Below are 15,490 nucleotides of genomic sequence, written 5' to 3'. Positions count from 1 at the left end.
AGACCCGGACACCCAACGAGAGAAGTTAATGAAGCTGAGCCGTCCAACTAGCTATGAATATTCCCGATACGAAATGCAGACTCCTACGCCTCATCATAGCGCAAATAGCCTCGTCTGAGATTGCCAACGACATATCTCCCAAACCGTAATTAACTATAGACTCAAGAGACACTAAAGCATTTAAGAAATTCTCCAGGTCCCTATGCACCACGGCTCCTACCGAATACCCCGCGTTCTTTGTCGATCACCATTGGGCGGCGACATGTCGGTCACTCTTCAATATTCGGCCCTCAGTCGGTGATCTAACCTTATGTGATCATTTAGAGTTGTCTGATCTACCTAGAATAGTAGCTCGTTTGAAACAGTTACGAAATACCATAGGGGTCGGATAATTCATACTAAGGTTGCTGTCTAAAGACGTTGCGGTGACCGTCCATGAAGTGGCTGCTTTGTCAGACCATACGAAGAATTATCGTAGCGATATGCAGAGCTTTTCCCGTCATTGATATTTCTTTCAAACAATCACCAGATATTGACCTAAGCCATTCACTCACGGGTCCTACTTTATTTTTGTTGCTTTGGTTAAATCACAGTTCCCCGGTGCATTGCCTTTCTTCTAAAGTATGACAGTGCCTCACCAACCTTATAGACAGTAAAGGGAGTCCGACGAATCCAGTCACTATTCTTCTCCCGGCTTAGACATCAGCAAACCTCTGCACTCATTTCGTCTGCTGGATGTCTCCCAGTCCGTAGTCTCAGACGGACTTCTGAGGCCTCTGTAACGCCATGAAGAAGGAATGCCATGATAAATGTCTTGTGCAGTGAAGCTATTGTTATGGAATAGCCTTGCAATGAGTTCTCACGTACAAATTGATTCACTTATACTAATACTTGTTGCAGATGACCTCATCAGAAGTGCCGAACTCGCGCAATGAAGGACAGCGATGCACCTTGAACGCCGCGTGATATTTTATGCCCAAGCCAACCGTTACATTTCACAGCACATTGGTCCCCTATTGATTGCCAACGGGCACATCGTTTATCGGGTCGTCGCGGCCCAAATAGACTTTGAGTAGTACCTCTCGTCTTCGAAGAACAGAAGGAGCGCATGCGAAACCCACGTGTCGTCGCCCAATCAGGAAATTATGCCAAATGGGTAGGTTTTCCATGAGGTTTGAATTTTACGACTGGGGAAAATCAAGCGGTGAATCTTTCAATTGTGCCCATAACAGGGTCCTAAAAGTCTTTGACGCTGCCAAGTCTTGGTGTTGAGGCAGGGTTTAACTTGGCGGACTTATGACATCATTGACAAGGCTCAGGCGATTGCCACTCTGCCCAGCCAAAAGACGAGCGACACGTACAAAAGAAAAGTAGCTATTCCAAGGAAACCCTTGACATTCTGAAACACATCCTAGAACCTTAAAAGATATGTTTCAAACCTGATTTTCCAGCTGTCAATCACGTATTAAAACGCTCTCCTTTGAATGAGGGTTTCACGACATACCAGACTCTCTTATAACCAAAATGCGCCAATCAACTTTGTACCCATTTTTATGCCTTTGGGGGCTTGCTGAGAGCATTGACCTCTCTTCAAAACGAGGACTTGCATACCATGGAGATGACCACAAATCAGATAATGAGCTCCTGATCTCAAATAATTCTGAGATCGCATGGTATTATACCTGGTCGCTTTGGCCAAACGGTCAAATCGGGAGTTCCTTACCTTTTGTGCCATTGATTCACGGTCTCGACGATGCATCAGATTCTGAGCTCGAGTCGCGACTAAATGGGCTTCCCGAGTCATCAACCCATCTTCTTACCTTCAACGAGCCGGATGGCGAAACAGACACCGGCGGAAGCGCAATATCTGCAAAGGATGCAGCACGCGCTTACATAGAGCACATCGCCCCTCTAAGAAAAGCAAAGCGCAAGTGGTCAATCAGCCATCCCAGCGTTACCGGCTCACCACGCGGTCTTGAATGGCTACGCGACTTTAATGAATCCTGCTACGACATTGACGACGATGGTTGTCCGACAGATTTCGTCGCTGTGCACTGGTACGGCGACGCAGGTGGTCTTAAAAATTGGCTCGGAAGTTTGCGCGAGTTTTACAATGAGACGGCGCCTGACGCACGGTTCTGGATCACGGAAATGGCCCTCCCGCAAGAGGATGACGACGCGACGCTGGCTATGATGAATGAGAGTCTTCCATATCTTGACGATAACGATGATGTGCAGGCTTATGCATGGTTTGGAGCATTTAGAAAAGATGATGCGAATGAGTGGACTGGAGACAGCGTGTCGCTGTTTGATGATGATGGGGGTTTGACTAAGTTGGGTGCGGAGTATTTGGGTGGTGAAGAGAAGGGTTTTGAGGAGGGAATGTCGGCGGGCAGCTTCCAGGCGCCCTCGCTGGGTATCATGCTGGCCATGATCCTTATGTCACTAGTTTATTTGTGGTGATGTTAGACGAGTATATGATAGACGATAGATAGTGATACCATTTATGAAACTGCATTGAGTATTATGAGAAGCCGCATCGGTCACCTTTTCGCGTGAACTTTACTCTCTAAATTCGCATGCAGATGTGGATCTACTTTCGCCCAGAACAGGAGAGATCGGAGCGTGAAGCAACTCTCAGTGGTGGAGGCACATATCCCGTCCCCACATTCTGTCTGAATTAAAAGATAAGATTCAGTTCGAAGACTCTCTTAGTTCTTTGCGGTGAGACTTCAAATCGTAATTCACAAATTTCCCTCTCTCATGAGATGGTCTGGTCTGTCAATACAAGATTATTCGGTTAACTACTAGAACATCTTCGCACGAGGGAAAGCTTGCGCGGCGATGCTAGATCAGATTCAGAAATCACCAAGTTCATCCAACTCTTGTAAAAGAAGCTTACCACCTGCTGCTGAGACTTAGAGTGATGGAAGCTACCCTGTATAACCGCCGAAGCGAATCAGCCGGTGTGAGACATGAGTAGACCGTTGGATGTCCCCCTTCCCATCCAAGTTCGTCCCAACAAGATGGAACCCAATCATTCAACACCAATCTTCGTCCGATGGCCTCAGAGCCACGTTTTCATGCCCTCTTGGAGTCACTAAGCCTTTGTTCCTGAACTTAGGCCGCCTTGCCCATACAGACGATCTTACTTTGCATGTCTCACGGATGATCATCACAAGCTCATAGGTAGTATCACGAAATGCAACATGGAATTCTGCACGTTGGACTCTAGGGTATCATTGCGAGAGAGAATGACGTCAGACCTCTCATAAGTTCCCAGACCCTTGCAATATTATTTCCCCAACCTCGTTCAGTTCCCCGACTTTTCAGATTCATAAATCTTTACAAATATGTACACTTCAATTGAATCCATTCAGCCTGTAAAGTACAGCCAGGTCGGTTATTCTACCACATAAATTACATCTCTCGAGCTTCAACTAGCTTGTCAATTGATTGGAGGGGCTGTGAAGCTTCACTCGTCGCATAACTACCGCATACCACCAGCCTTGTCTCGGCCAATCCCTCGGCGGGATACGGCTGTTGAACACTGTGAAATCCCATGAGCTTGCAAACAGCCTGATTTCCCCCGCACGACGATCCCAATCCAGACTCGCACAACCATGTCAAGACAGAGTTCGCTAAGATTACCCGACCCAGGCGCACCAATTACATACCGGCGGAAAACCTGGGGAAGCTGCTTAGCTCCAAAACTACCCCAGGATCGCGGCTCAATGGCAAGTTCCTGGATGACGATGACAGCCGCACCAGTCATGAACTTGAAAGCTCATCAGACGATCACCAAAAGAGACCCTGAGATCCTTCAATTGGAGAGGGGTTTCTTTGGTGGAAGTTTGTCTCGCGAGAAAACAGAGATCGTCGGTTTTCTATAAAGCCTGGGGTTTTCGCTCTTTCTTGCTGGGCCAGTCTCCACCTTGATCATCCGCAATCATGTTCTTCAAGGCTGTCGTTGCTGCTCTCATCCCACTGGCCCTTGCGACCAAAGGCAAAGGCCCCGACAAGGATGGCAAATACTGGATCAAGGGAGACGGCATCAAGGCCGCCTTCATTCCCTATGGCGCCTCCATCACCAATCTTCTGATCGACGACCAGTACGGTATTTCTCGAGATATCGTCGCTGGCTTCGATAATGCTACGCACTATAGCATTGACGAGTCTCACCCCCATCTCGGAGGTGTTCCCGGAAGATACGCCAACCGTATTCGCAACAGCACGTTCGAGATTGACGGCAAGAAGTATCACGTCACGCCCAACGACAACCCTACGCCTGAGTCACCCAAGGGCGCTGATACTCTCCACGGAGGGCCCGATGGCTGGGACTACCGCAACTTTACTGTTGTGTCGTACACCGACTCCAGCATCACCTTCTCCATCGTTGATCCTGATGGCAAGGAGGGTTTCCCTGGAGAGGTTGTCTCCTACGTCACCTACACCCTGACCGGCATGGACTGGGATTTCAAGATCGTTGCTCTTGCAACCACCAAGAAGACCCCTATCATGCTTACCAGCCATACCTACTGGAACCTCGACGGCTTCTCTAACAACGAGACAAGCACCATTTCCAACCATACGCTTTATATGCCCTACGGTGGCCAGCGTGTTGCGACCGATAACATTCTCATCCCCACTGGTGATATCATTCCTAATAAGAAGGGATCTGTGAATGATTTCTGGAGTAAGCCCAAGATGATAGGTGACCAAGCCAACAACAAGGATCTGGAGAACAACTGCGGTTTCAACTGCACGGGATATGGTTAGTATTCATTCACACGCTCTATAGCATCGCTAAACAATCTCAGACACCTGCTACAGCGTCAACCGTGGCCAGCTCGGAAACTTTGACTGGCGAACTGAGGGTCCCGTGGCCACTATCTCTTCCGCCTGGTCTGGCATTCAGCTCGACATCTACACTGATCAGGACGCCTTCCAATTCTACAGCTGCACTCAGCAGAAGGGTACCATGCCTCTCAAGAAGACCCAGGGTCTCAAGGATAACAAGGACTTCCCCCGAATTATCCCCAAGTATGGATGCATGGTTGTTGAGGTTCAGGACTACATTGACGGCATCAACAACCCTGAGTGGCAGAGGCTTGAGAAGCAGCTCTATGAGCCTGGTGGCAACCCTTATGTTCTTCAGGCCAAGTACCGCTTCAGCCTGAAGGGCAAGCAGTAGATTATAGATTCAGGGTTAGGTTGATGAAATAATTGATAATATTCGAAGGACTTCTTATTTGTCTAATGAAGCAACAATGGAAAATTGCTTGTTTCGTATTGTGATAGTCCGCAGTTCCGAATCCTGTCTATGTCAATATCCGTTATCAAGAAACCTGTAGTCGCGTTTGGACCAAGTTTCTGTGTTGGCGGTCGCAGTGTGGGTCCTCGACGCTGTAATCCTAGTATTGTTTTTGACTCAGTATTTCTTCCAGAAGCTTTTTCAGGCAGCCAAAGCAATCAGCAACGTCATATACGCGATAAGATTGTAATCCGGTTATAATGCTCCGGACAATATCTTCATTACGGATTTAGCAGAAAGGGGGAGATGAACATTGGGGCGTTGTGGCTTGTACAGCTAACGGGAATGGCTAAAACGATTGAAACTATTGATTCTCGGACCCATCCGACCCAACGCTAGCCAGGCTGATATTCCCAGCTGTGGAAAAGTCGCTGCTAGTTTCGTGATGCCAAGAATAAAGAAATGGGTTACTGGGTGGAATCGTATGCAAATACAAGTAGGCCGCTTTGCCTCATCGCTTTTGTCGGTCTTTGTGCATCCTCCACTGTCCAAGTGCATCCGCAACAGTCACTCGTTTAGTTGCCGCGTTTACATCCACTCATTACTCATTAATTCCATTCTTAATCATTAATTGCGGAAAGTCCACCACCAAGGCAAAATGGTTCATTACAAGTCTCTCTTCGTGGCTCTCGCCGCTGTCTCAACTGTCGCCGCCGGTCCTTGCAAGCCCAGCACCACCAGCGCTGGCCTGAGCACTACTGCAACCGTCCTCGAAGAGCCTACCAGCACCCAAACCTCCGCTGTTGAAGAGACGACTACCACCACCGTTGATGAAACCACAGCCGCTGCCACTGCTACGGCCCCTATCGAGGCTGCTCTCACTACCACCACTGTTGCCGCAGACACCACCACGACTGCGGCTCCTTCTGGAGTCTGCGGTATAACTGGTTATTTCCTCCCGAACCAGGCACTGAACTATCTCAACAGTCCTGGAAAGAAGGACAACATTAGGCAGTGTCTTGAGGCCTGTGCTGCTTATGCTGGCTGCGAGGTCGTTGCTTTCTACACCGACAGGTCTTTCGTCACCGACATCGGCAGGTGCGAGTTCTTCAGTGGTGAGCTTGTCACCGATCGGCAGGATACTTCCTACGAGTGGTCCGAGGTTGGCTGTCTGGATAACTTGCAAGACTAGGTGGCGGATTCTGTAGCTTCTTCAGCCTTGGCCACAGATACGAATTGGGGATTTTGATTCCTTCAGGATATTGTTATCTCATAAAGATTAGCTTGAATGTATCATATGATCTTATATGGTCACCTAAGCTCTAGTTCATCGTCATAGAAGGCTCATATCAGGAGAGCACAAATGCCCAGATTCTCCATTGATTGTCTTGCGCTCCAAAGCCTACTTGGGTCCTGGTGTCGCTGCTTCCAAGCATTTTGCATGACACTATAAACCGTACCACAATTAGTAAAGCCCGCCTCAGCATGGTCCATGAGTTTCGTCAACAAATCGTCAAAGTAATGCTCATTGGGAGGAAGCGCCATAGAACCCGCAACGCATAGAGGCCATGGTGTTGCTCGAAGGGATATATGTGGAGGTAGGTTGTCCAATACTTCAACGACTCGTGACACTGCGCTGTGAGGATCTCGTGAAGTGATGTTGTGTTCGGAGGCAAGAGTGTAAAGATGGACGAGAGCTGCGGTTGCGAAGAGGTGAGTTACCGAGCGATTGGTCGGTGTCAACTGCTAGGGCCGATTAGCAAACATTCATTTATAATCTTGTAAAATGATACAGACCGTTGATCCATCATCTAATGCCGCGTCTATTCCATTATAAATGCGCTTCTCTAAGTCATCAATGGCGATTTGCAAAGCCTCATTATCCATTGTTATAGCCCTTGAATCCAGGGCCATCATATCACCAATCGTGATCATGATGCAGTTTGAGCAGCCCATAACTCTCGACATGTCGATATTGCCGGCGATTAACCAATCGTGATATGGTAGCTTCGGTGCAGTCCCCGTAGCTAGAGGCGCTAGGACATCGATCCAGACCAGATTAGACAAAATGAACTTTTGCGCAGTATTCATGCCTCGCTGGAAGTCGAAATCTGGGCTCGAAGGATCGGAAGTGTCAAAGTCGAAGTCGGAGGATGCCAGGTTCTGGATCACGGATACGAGGGCGTTAAAGTGGGCTTGCCAGTTGCTTGTGCCTCCTTGGAAAACCTTCAGCAAGTCAGATGCCGAGAAGAATGAAAGTATGTGCTAGGTATTACCTCAAAAGAGATCAAGAACATACCGCCAGCCAGGAACTTGAGCCATTCCTCGATATTGTCGGCAGAAGCACCCACGTCTCGATGGCGGACGACATGCCGAAGTTCCTGAAGTGCTTTGGTATGGTACTGCAACAGTTCGTCTTCTTGGTTCTCTGTATGATAGGGTGAGAAGGTGTGTTGGTGAAAGGCGGAAAGAGTTAGGGCTGCGTTTCGAAGAGGTGCATCTACTTGGATGTCAGAAGAGAATAGCTGTGCGCGGGGGTGTTTCTTACTTCGTTCAAGGAGGAAAAAGAGCCAGCCTCTACCTCCCTGATCTGGCGTATCGACGTAGAAAGCATACTGAATCGGAAAGATGTAGTCGAGGTAATGAACAAGATACTGCGCCTCTCGAAAGATGGTGTTTGTAGTTGATGAACCGACTTGTGCTGGACTTTGAGTTATTTCGCCTTCGGATCGAGAAGTGGCTTTGGCACGCGAAGCTTGTGCTGCTTGAGCTGTTGACCGAGCAAGTTGTCGATTCTGAATGGTCTTGACGCGTCGGAAATTCTCCTTGACTGCAACTTTGATCCGCCGAAGCTCTTCTTGCAATAGACGATCATTGCTCATCCATTCTGGTGGATCGAGATCATATCCATGGCAGGTGATACTCCGAGTACTACACTCTTTGCATTCGGGGGATGACTCGTCACATCTTCTATGTCGGATGCGACATGTCCAACAGCCCCTGCGTCCTCGGGGCATGATCTGCTGCTGTGGATTCTGTCAAGCTCGGAATTGAGCATGCAAGGTGGGAAATCAAGCGAGGGCACAAGAAGTGGATCGAGGGTGCTTTAATGATTATTTACAGTGGATTGACTAGACCATTTCAGGACGCTAGTTGCACTGAAACGCTAGGCTTAGTGCTGTTCATTGAGACAGCCACGAATGATAACAGGTTGGACCTTTTATAGCAAATGACGATGCGCTTTGCAAGAACTACTTGATCTTATTCCTCAGTAAACCGATAGCGATTTATATCAGGCGATTTATTTTCAGTGTAAGCAGTCAATGGAGTTCCGATCATCGGAGGCCAGTAACTCCTGTTCGTCTAGGTGCTAAACCAGGGCCTGAAAGACGGAAGATCCGGTGGAATGATGCATACGGTCCTTATCTCATACAAGTGAACCAACAAAGTGTATTCATATACTATAGTAAGCTGCGCGTTATAGAATGGACCCATGTGCAAATCTCCGTACCCAAGAATTCGGATGACAAAGCCTTAAGCCACATTGCAGGAGAAAAGGCCTGCCAACGCTGCCTCCGTGGAATTTGGCAATCTGTGATCATGTTAGTTATCTTAGTATGGAGATCATTGTTCGGTGCGCTTACGATCTGGTCAATGCTGGCGTATGTGCCAGCAATAAACACAAAGAAACCGACGACAAAGACAATGCAGTTGCATGCAGCACGCTTGACATTATGCTTGTCGTACCAATTTCCCTCCTTGAGAAGGAAGAACCACATAATAGGAGGGATCCAGAACGAAAATCCCGAAATAAAGAGCGCGGCACAGATTCCCAGCAGCTCGGAGAAAAATGGAATAGCCTCTGCGATAACCCATGATAGGAAGATCACAAAGGCAACGACAGCCAACCAAGTGATCCAGCCTTTGCGGGTATTAATGAACCGAGTAATTGAGTTCTTGTAAAGTCGACCGTGGATGAATCTGCAAGCAACAGTGGCGTTGATTGAGCCTGAGATATAGATTACAGGCAAGGCAATGCCAAAAGCTACTTTCGACACTAACGGGCTGGCGGATAACAAGGCGGGGGACTGAACGTCCTGTCCGACGAATGCATAGATGACTGATCCTGTGATTGTATATAGAACGATTTCTGTAAGACCAAGAGTGACGATCGATTTCGTAAAGTCGGCCGGGGTATGCATCTCGGACATGAAGGAAAATTGGGCCGCAGCAAACGCATACGAGAACACGATGTTGGAGACTGCTGTAAGGGCTTGCGTAAAGCTGAGGTCGTCCTGTGGCCACGCTGACCAAGTGGAAGATGAGAAGCCACCTGGGGCGTCTGATCTCTGAATACCAGTGGCGATCATGTTGTTTATATTGCGCAGTAGTGCTGGGTGAAAATGTATTTTTATGAAACTTGGTTGTTCATTATTGAGCTGAGAGTTATTCTCGGGTTTATATCTCTAGATGATTGTATCTAGGACTTTGAACTTTAAATCTAGGACTTTCAGACTAACAGTCTGAATCCTGAAGGGAAGGGGATTCCCGGATTTTCCAACACGCCCCCATCCACCTTGTCTTCAGGGCACAGAGTCATCGTGGACTTCAGTACTCCAAATAATACGACCTGCTTCCTCGATCGGACATGCACTGACTCGAATTGCTTCTAGAAAGTGACCGTGGCTGACGGCGTTCAATGGTTTAGTGAGTCCGTCTGCTACCTGCTCATGTGTGCTGACGTATTGCACATCAATATTCCCGGCTTCAACTTCTTCTCGGATATGGTGCTCGGTTAACGGAATGTGCTTTGTCCGTTGGTGAAGCTCAGGGTTTCTGCATAGCTTTAGGGAACCCTGGTTGTCGCCGTTCAGTGGGATAGGCATATGTAGCGGAAGGAGCAGTTCAGAGAAGAGGTTCCTAGTCCAGGCCAATTCTCTGGCACACTGGGAGAGTGCTGTATATTCAGCCTCGGTAGTCGATAGTGCCACTGTTTCGTGCCGTTTGGCCCTCCATGAGACTGTAGATCCTTCAAGTTGAACAAGCCATCCAAACGTCGATCTTCCCGTAACAGTGTCGCCTTTCCAATCCGAGTCGGCCCAAGCTGTGATGCTCCAAGCGGATTCAGGATCTTTCTTGACGCCCCCAAGCACCAGGCCGTGGTCTCTTGTCTGCTGTAGATAGCGGAGACCTCTTTTGATCATTCGTGAATGTGTTGGTGATGGATTCGACATGTATCTTGAGAGTACCGAGAGTAGGAAAGCTAAATCGGGTCTGGTTTGGGTCATTCCATACATCAGCGAGCCGGTTTTCGAGCTATAGTCTTCTCGTTCTTCTGGAGAAGCCGAGTCGCCATTGTCTCTTGGTTGCAGTGTCGAGAGTGAATTTCGCTCCATCGGGGTCTTGACCGGTCGACAATCCTCTAAGCCGAATTTCTTCAGTATTCTGGTAAAATATGCATCCTGGGAAAGGTAGATCAGCCTTGAGTTCCTGTCTCGGGTTATTCTTACTCCAAGAAAATGGCTGGCGGGACCGAGATCAGTCATTGTGAAGATCTCTCCCAGGCGGGCTTTGTACCCTTGGATTGCTTCCTTGTTGCTGCCCATGATGAGGAAGTCATCCACATATGTGATGATGATCACTCCCGTTGTGGGATTGTGATATACGGCCGTGTCAGACGTTACTTGTCGAAAGTCAAGGGATTCCAAGGCCTCCTTCAGCTTCTTTTGCCATTGCCGAGGCGCCTGTTTGAGTCCATAGAGGGATTTGATCAGTTTGCAGATCTTCTCGGTTGAGAATCCTGGCGGACGGTCTTCTGGGTGTTGGTCGAAATACTCTACAAGCCCTTCCGGCATTTCGATGAAGACTTCTTCCTCGAGGTCCCCTTCCAGGAACGCCGTCGACACGTCCATCTGCTCAATCTCCCAGTCAAGACAGGCAGCAACGGTGAGGAGGATTCTCCAAGTCGCCGCTTTGGCAACAGAGGCAAAGGTCTGGTTGTAGTCAAAGCCGAACTGTTGTTCAAAGCCTCTGACCACCAGCCGCGCCTTGAACTTGTCGAGGTTGCCGTCCTCGTTTTTCTTGACCTTGAATACCCATTTGACGGTAAGTGGCCTATTGTGAGCTTGGTTGCGGTCCAGCATGCGCCAAGTTCCTTTCGTGAGGAGACTGCGCAGCTCACTGTGTATTGCTCTGAGCCAATGCTCCCTTTGCGGACCTTGAAGCGCTTCAGTCATTGTTTTGGGCTCAGTGATCACCTCTTTTCGGAGATCGGGCAGCTTAGCTGATGTCATGGATGTTGTCGTCTGTCCATGCTGAGGATTATGCACCTCAGCATGCTGAAGATTGTTCACTTCAGACCTTTGTGGCCTTGGAGTCTTTGTCTGCTCCGTGACGGACTGTGGCCGGCTTGAGATGGGAGCTCCGTTCTTGCGGATTTCCGGCTCAACATCATGCTCAGTTTCGGTCAGGAGTTCTGTCTCCCCAACCTTTTCGTAGAATTGTACATTTGCAGAACGGACGATCTGATGTCCCTTCCTGCGAGAGGGCACCCAGCAGGTGTAGATCTGTGAACCTTCCATGCATAGGTAGATTCCAGCCTCTCCTCTTGGGCCAAACTTGTGTGATCTCAATCTTCGTTCCTGCGGTATGTGTATCGTGACTTGTGAGCCGCAGATTCGTTCTCCGGACAGATCCGGCTTGTTGTCTTGTCCGGGGAAGGCCTCGTTGAGAAAGCTTTCCATGGGAGTGAGGCCATCAATTGCCCTGGTGGCTGTCACGTTTGTCTTGCGCACCATATCTTCCAGGACCAATGGCCAGAGCTCTATCGGGATTCTTTCCGATTCCATGGTTGCTCTGACTTTGTCAATGAGTGTTTGGAGTGTGAGTGCCATGGTGATCAAGTGAGATTGAGGTTTGGTCTTGGTGTCGTCTTGATGATCTTGACGCCGTGAGTGTACTCGAGGTTTTTGAGAGACGCACCATAGAGCTCAGAGCCGCCATCCATTTGGATTGCGTACACTCGGATGCCATACTGAGTTCGTATCTTGGAGATGAGCTGGCCTAGAAGTTCCGAAGCCATCCCCTTCCTCGTGAACGTGTAGGCCCATCTCATTCTATGCCTGTCATCTGTGGCAATCATTCCCCATCGTTCGCCTCTAATGCCCGGTGGATTGACTTTGAAGGTGTCAACATGAATGAACCCGGCCCTGGAGGCTCGTTTCCGTTTATTTCGCGGAGTCCATCGTAGGGCCTTTGCGATGTCGCAGGCGAGGCAGTAATTGAAAGGCTGATGGTCGTGGTGGCCGTCACAGTACATTCCTCTGGTCATTTTGGCAGTCTGTGACACCTGATATGCGTTAACATGGCCGAGTCTTCGGTGCCAAAGGTCGACATTCAGGCATTGGTTTGATGAAGCAGTGTGATGATTGCATGGTTCTGGCTGGAGTTCCGAGACGGCCTGGTTTGAAACAGTAGTCTTTCCGACCTCAGTGTTCACGTACAGACCGTCCCTTCCTATGCGGAGGAGACCAAAGACATCTCCTGTTGGGTCGTACATGTCGTTCCCGTCTATCCAGCCGCCGTTCTTGTATAGCCTGAGTCCTGACATGACATTTACCGGAAACTCAGGGATGAACAGCGTGTCTTTGAGGTTAATTGTGACCTGCTCACCCCATTTGTTTATGAAGCAAATTTTGACTGTCCCCTTACCGAATGGGTACACCTTCCCACCGCCCGTAACGAGGACCGTTCGGGTTGCAGGCTGCAGTTCTGTGAATAGGCTTTGGTCGTTGCAGATGTGGACTGATGAACCTGTGTCGAACAGCCATTCTGCGGTTGAAGAGATGTTATCAAGGGAGACTTTACACGTCTCTGTATTGTCCATAGGTAGCTCGTCTGAGACGCTGTCTTCAAGAATCAGAAAAGATCGCTCAACTGTCATGTGATTTGATTCCTTGATATGGAGATTCTTGGTGCTGTCGCGTTGAAGATCATGCTCCATGAGTTCCTTGGCGAGACGGACTGCCCAGTCGGGTCGCTTATCCTTATGGGCGAACCAACAATCATTTTCATGATGTCCTCTCTTCTTGCAGTTCGTGCAGGTATGTTCCTTGTTCTTGCCGACTCGATGATTGGTTTCCTGGCTAGACTTGTTCGCGGCTCGCTGGTTCTTTGAAGATCCTCTCCTCCGGCCACTTGCCTCTTGCTTTCTTGCGGCCGGGCCCTTCCTTCCAGTCTTTTTACTGTGAGCCCAGTACGTGGAGGCAGTACCATGACTGTCATCATCATCTGATGACCTGTTTTCATCAATGAGATCTTGCTGCATTGATCGTAGTGTTGGCGGATGCTCCGAGCGTAGGAGAGCGCGCTGTCTGGCAGTCCAGTCAGGGTACTCGTTCTCGCAGGCAGTCAGATAAACAACCTTTTTGAGGGTATCTGAGATTGGTTCTTTCTGCTCGAGGAGAAGTTTGACGAGTCGTTCAAAGTCGACATTAAATTGTGGAATTGTCTCGTAAGAGCTTGTTTTGATCCGGATGAACTGGTAAAGTGTTGTCTGCAGAAGAACTGGGCCCGTGCCAATACAATAGGCCTGGAGAAGGTTGAACATCTCCTGGGGATTCTCAATCCCGACTAGTTGACTGAGTGCTTCTCCAGTGCAGTTACCTCGGATGGAGACGGCAGCTTTTGCCGCCCTGATCTTTTGATCCATAGTCTGCTGTTCCTCGGGAGGGTAATCACCAAAGACAGCATCTTCGAGGCCATTGATCCGAAGAATGGCCTTCTGAGCTGGGCAATATTGCTCCCAATTGGAGGGGCCGCCTAGCTTGAGCTCTTGCGGAAGGAAAAGAGTATTCTTTTCAGAGATGACCGTGGTACTGTCATACATTGAGGATGGTGTGTGGTCTTGACCTGAAGCACCAGGTTGCGACGATTCGGATGCAGGCGATACTCTGATTGTGTTGCGAGTTCGCATGGTGGAAGGTGGGGCTCGTCGTGACGTCATCTTGAGTTGAAGTTAAAGTTTGGTTCTTTGATTCAGAAGAGAAACCCGGTGTTTGCTAACCCGGGCTCATAACCTGTTGTTTATATTGCGCAGTAGTGCTGGGTGAAAATGTATTTTTATGAAACTTGGTTGTTCATTATTGAGCTGAGAGTTATTCTCGGGTTTATATCTCTAGATGATTGTATCTAGGACTTTGAACTTTAAATCTAGGACTTTCAGACTAACAGTCTGAATCCTGAAGGGAAGGGGATTCCCGGATTTTCCAACAGATCATAGTGGTACCGATCGCAAGGATGATAGAGATAAAGTCGATGTAACCGAGGATCGCAATCTCAGTGAACGAAGGTGGGATCGCAAGCACCATAAGGATAACAGCAGAGATAACCCCAAAGGCGAGGGTACATACGCTGCTGCCCGTGATCTTGACGAGGGCAATGGTTCCGGTCAAGCAGTGAGAGCCAGTAGCCAAGATCAACAGCCCCAAGAAGACAACAGCGAACAGCTTATCTCCAAAGCCTCCCATCAAAAGCCGACCAGCGTCGACATAATGATCAACATCAGGGTATTTAAGCTTGACAAGACCAACCATGTAACTAGCATACATAGCGATGAGCCCGATGCCAATGCAGGATATAACGCCAGCGACCATTCCGAGGGTAGCAAAAGCTCCAGGGAGACTGAGACTACCGAGGGCAATAGCCTGGACGATGAGGACGACGGTAAGGCGCTTCCAGCCTAGGCGATGGAAGTGAGCTGTGCCTTGGATGGTCTTTTCTTTTTCGAGGTCGGTTTGGAACATCTGGGCAGTGGCTTCGCTGAAGGATGCCTGACGGTGGATGCCATCTTGTTTTTCGCCCGCAACGATAACGTCGGAGTCGTTTGTGATTTTGGGATGACTCATTGTGAAAGAACACAAAAGCTAAGAAGACAAATGGTTTGATGGGAAAAGAAGGTTGAAGAAGTTACCTGACCCGGGGAGGAAGATCCTATTATATCCTCGACAAGGCAATCTCGTACCGGGTATCCAATCCCTTGGACCGACAACCCCGTGGGGAAGAGTCTGAACGTGCGTGAGCTCCACGCGATAAGAGTTTTACGATCATCGTCAGTCATTAGACTCTGGGAATTGTCAGGCATGCTGACTGGTTGACCAATTCCTAGTTTGAGTGGGTTATCGAACAACCGAGTATGGGCCCTTAAGCCATTGCTTTCCGACCCAGTGCTTAGCGAGT

The 15,490-nt window shown here is 48.9% G+C and overlaps 6 protein-coding genes across 7 annotated transcripts; 3 read left to right on the top strand and 3 right to left on the bottom strand.

Annotated features, from left to right (window-relative positions):
- Positions 1-1,399: 1,399 nt before the first annotated feature.
- On the top strand, positions 1,400-2,535 carry FOXG_04533 (uncharacterized protein). Its single transcript, XM_018382566.1, has one exon. The coding sequence runs from the start codon at positions 1,525-1,527 to the stop codon at positions 2,461-2,463; it is 939 nt and encodes a 312-aa protein (XP_018239301.1). The 5' UTR covers positions 1,400-1,524; the 3' UTR covers positions 2,464-2,535.
- A 1,340-nt stretch (positions 2,536-3,875) lies between these two features.
- FOXG_04532 (uncharacterized protein) lies at positions 3,876-5,274 on the top strand. Its single transcript, XM_018382565.1, has 2 exons — positions 3,876-4,774; positions 4,821-5,274. Exons 1-2 carry the CDS (start codon positions 3,952-3,954, stop codon positions 5,192-5,194), a joined length of 1,197 nt encoding a protein of 398 aa, XP_018239300.1. The 5' UTR covers positions 3,876-3,951; the 3' UTR covers positions 5,195-5,274.
- Positions 5,275-5,912: 638 nt separating this feature from the next.
- FOXG_04531 (uncharacterized protein) lies at positions 5,913-6,446 on the top strand (the record flags this gene model as incomplete). The annotated part of the gene is made up of 1 exon (XM_018382564.1): positions 5,913-6,446. The coding sequence occupies one exon, from the start codon at positions 5,913-5,915 to the stop codon at positions 6,444-6,446; it is 534 nt and encodes a 177-aa protein (XP_018239299.1).
- Positions 6,447-6,477: 31 nt separating this feature from the next.
- FOXG_18848 (uncharacterized protein) lies at positions 6,478-8,213 on the bottom strand. 2 transcript variants are annotated; one of them, XM_018398985.1, is made up of 4 exons: positions 7,803-8,213; positions 7,531-7,754; positions 7,052-7,480; positions 6,478-6,997 (listed from the first exon to the last, which is right to left on the bottom strand). In XM_018398985.1, exons 1-4 carry the CDS (start codon positions 8,134-8,136, stop codon positions 6,599-6,601), a joined length of 1,386 nt encoding a protein of 461 aa, XP_018239298.1. In that variant the 5' UTR covers positions 8,137-8,213; the 3' UTR covers positions 6,478-6,598. The 2 variants fall into 2 exon arrangements, with proteins under 2 accessions (XP_018239298.1, XP_018239297.1); XM_018398984.1 differs by having other exon boundaries at positions 6,537-7,000.
- Positions 8,214-8,724: 511 nt separating this feature from the next.
- Positions 8,725-9,624, bottom strand: FOXG_04529 (uncharacterized protein; the record flags this gene model as incomplete). The annotated part of the gene is made up of 2 exons (XM_018382563.1): positions 8,725-8,846; positions 8,899-9,624. 2 exons carry the CDS (start codon positions 9,622-9,624, stop codon positions 8,733-8,735), a joined length of 840 nt encoding a protein of 279 aa, XP_018239296.1. The 3' UTR covers positions 8,725-8,732.
- Positions 9,625-14,478: 4,854 nt separating this feature from the next.
- FOXG_04528 (uncharacterized protein) lies at positions 14,479-15,320 on the bottom strand (the record flags this gene model as incomplete). Its single annotated transcript, XM_018382562.1, has 1 exon — positions 14,479-15,320. Exon 1 carries the CDS (start codon positions 15,157-15,159, stop codon positions 14,479-14,481), a length of 681 nt encoding a protein of 226 aa, XP_018239295.1. The 5' UTR covers positions 15,160-15,320.
- Positions 15,321-15,490: the final 170 nt, after the last annotated feature.

The sequence above is a fragment of the Fusarium oxysporum genome, chromosome 4, assembly GCF_000149955.1.
Source record: "Fusarium oxysporum f. sp. lycopersici 4287 chromosome 4, whole genome shotgun sequence".
Classification (NCBI taxonomy): domain Eukaryota; kingdom Fungi; phylum Ascomycota; class Sordariomycetes; order Hypocreales; family Nectriaceae; genus Fusarium; species Fusarium oxysporum.
The sequence above is the reverse complement of the archived record's forward strand: the minus strand, read 5'-3'. Positions and strand labels throughout refer to the sequence as shown.

Excerpts from the sequence above, each read along its gene's own strand:
- FOXG_04533 (XM_018382566.1), top strand. The coding sequence starts at position 1,525 with ATGCGCCAATCAACTTTGTACCCATTTTTATGCCTTTGGGGGCTTGCT.
- FOXG_04532 (XM_018382565.1), top strand. The coding sequence starts at position 3,952 with ATGTTCTTCAAGGCTGTCGTTGCTGCTCTCATCCCACTGGCCCTTGCG. Across the intron at positions 4,775-4,820 it reads TTTCAACTGCACGGGATATG|ACACCTGCTACAGCGTCAAC; the intron begins GTTAGTATTCAT and ends AAACAATCTCAG.
- FOXG_18848 (XM_018398984.1), bottom strand. The coding sequence starts at position 8,136 with ATGAGCAATGATCGTCTATTGCAAGAAGAGCTTCGGCGGATCAAAGTT. Across the intron at positions 7,755-7,802 it reads CTTTTTCCTCCTTGAACGAA|ATGCACCTCTTCGAAACGCA; the intron begins GTAAGAAACACC and ends ACATCCAAGTAG. Across the intron at positions 7,481-7,530 it reads TGTTCTTGATCTCTTTTGAG|GTTTTCCAAGGAGGCACAAG; the intron begins GTAATACCTAGC and ends GACTTGCTGAAG.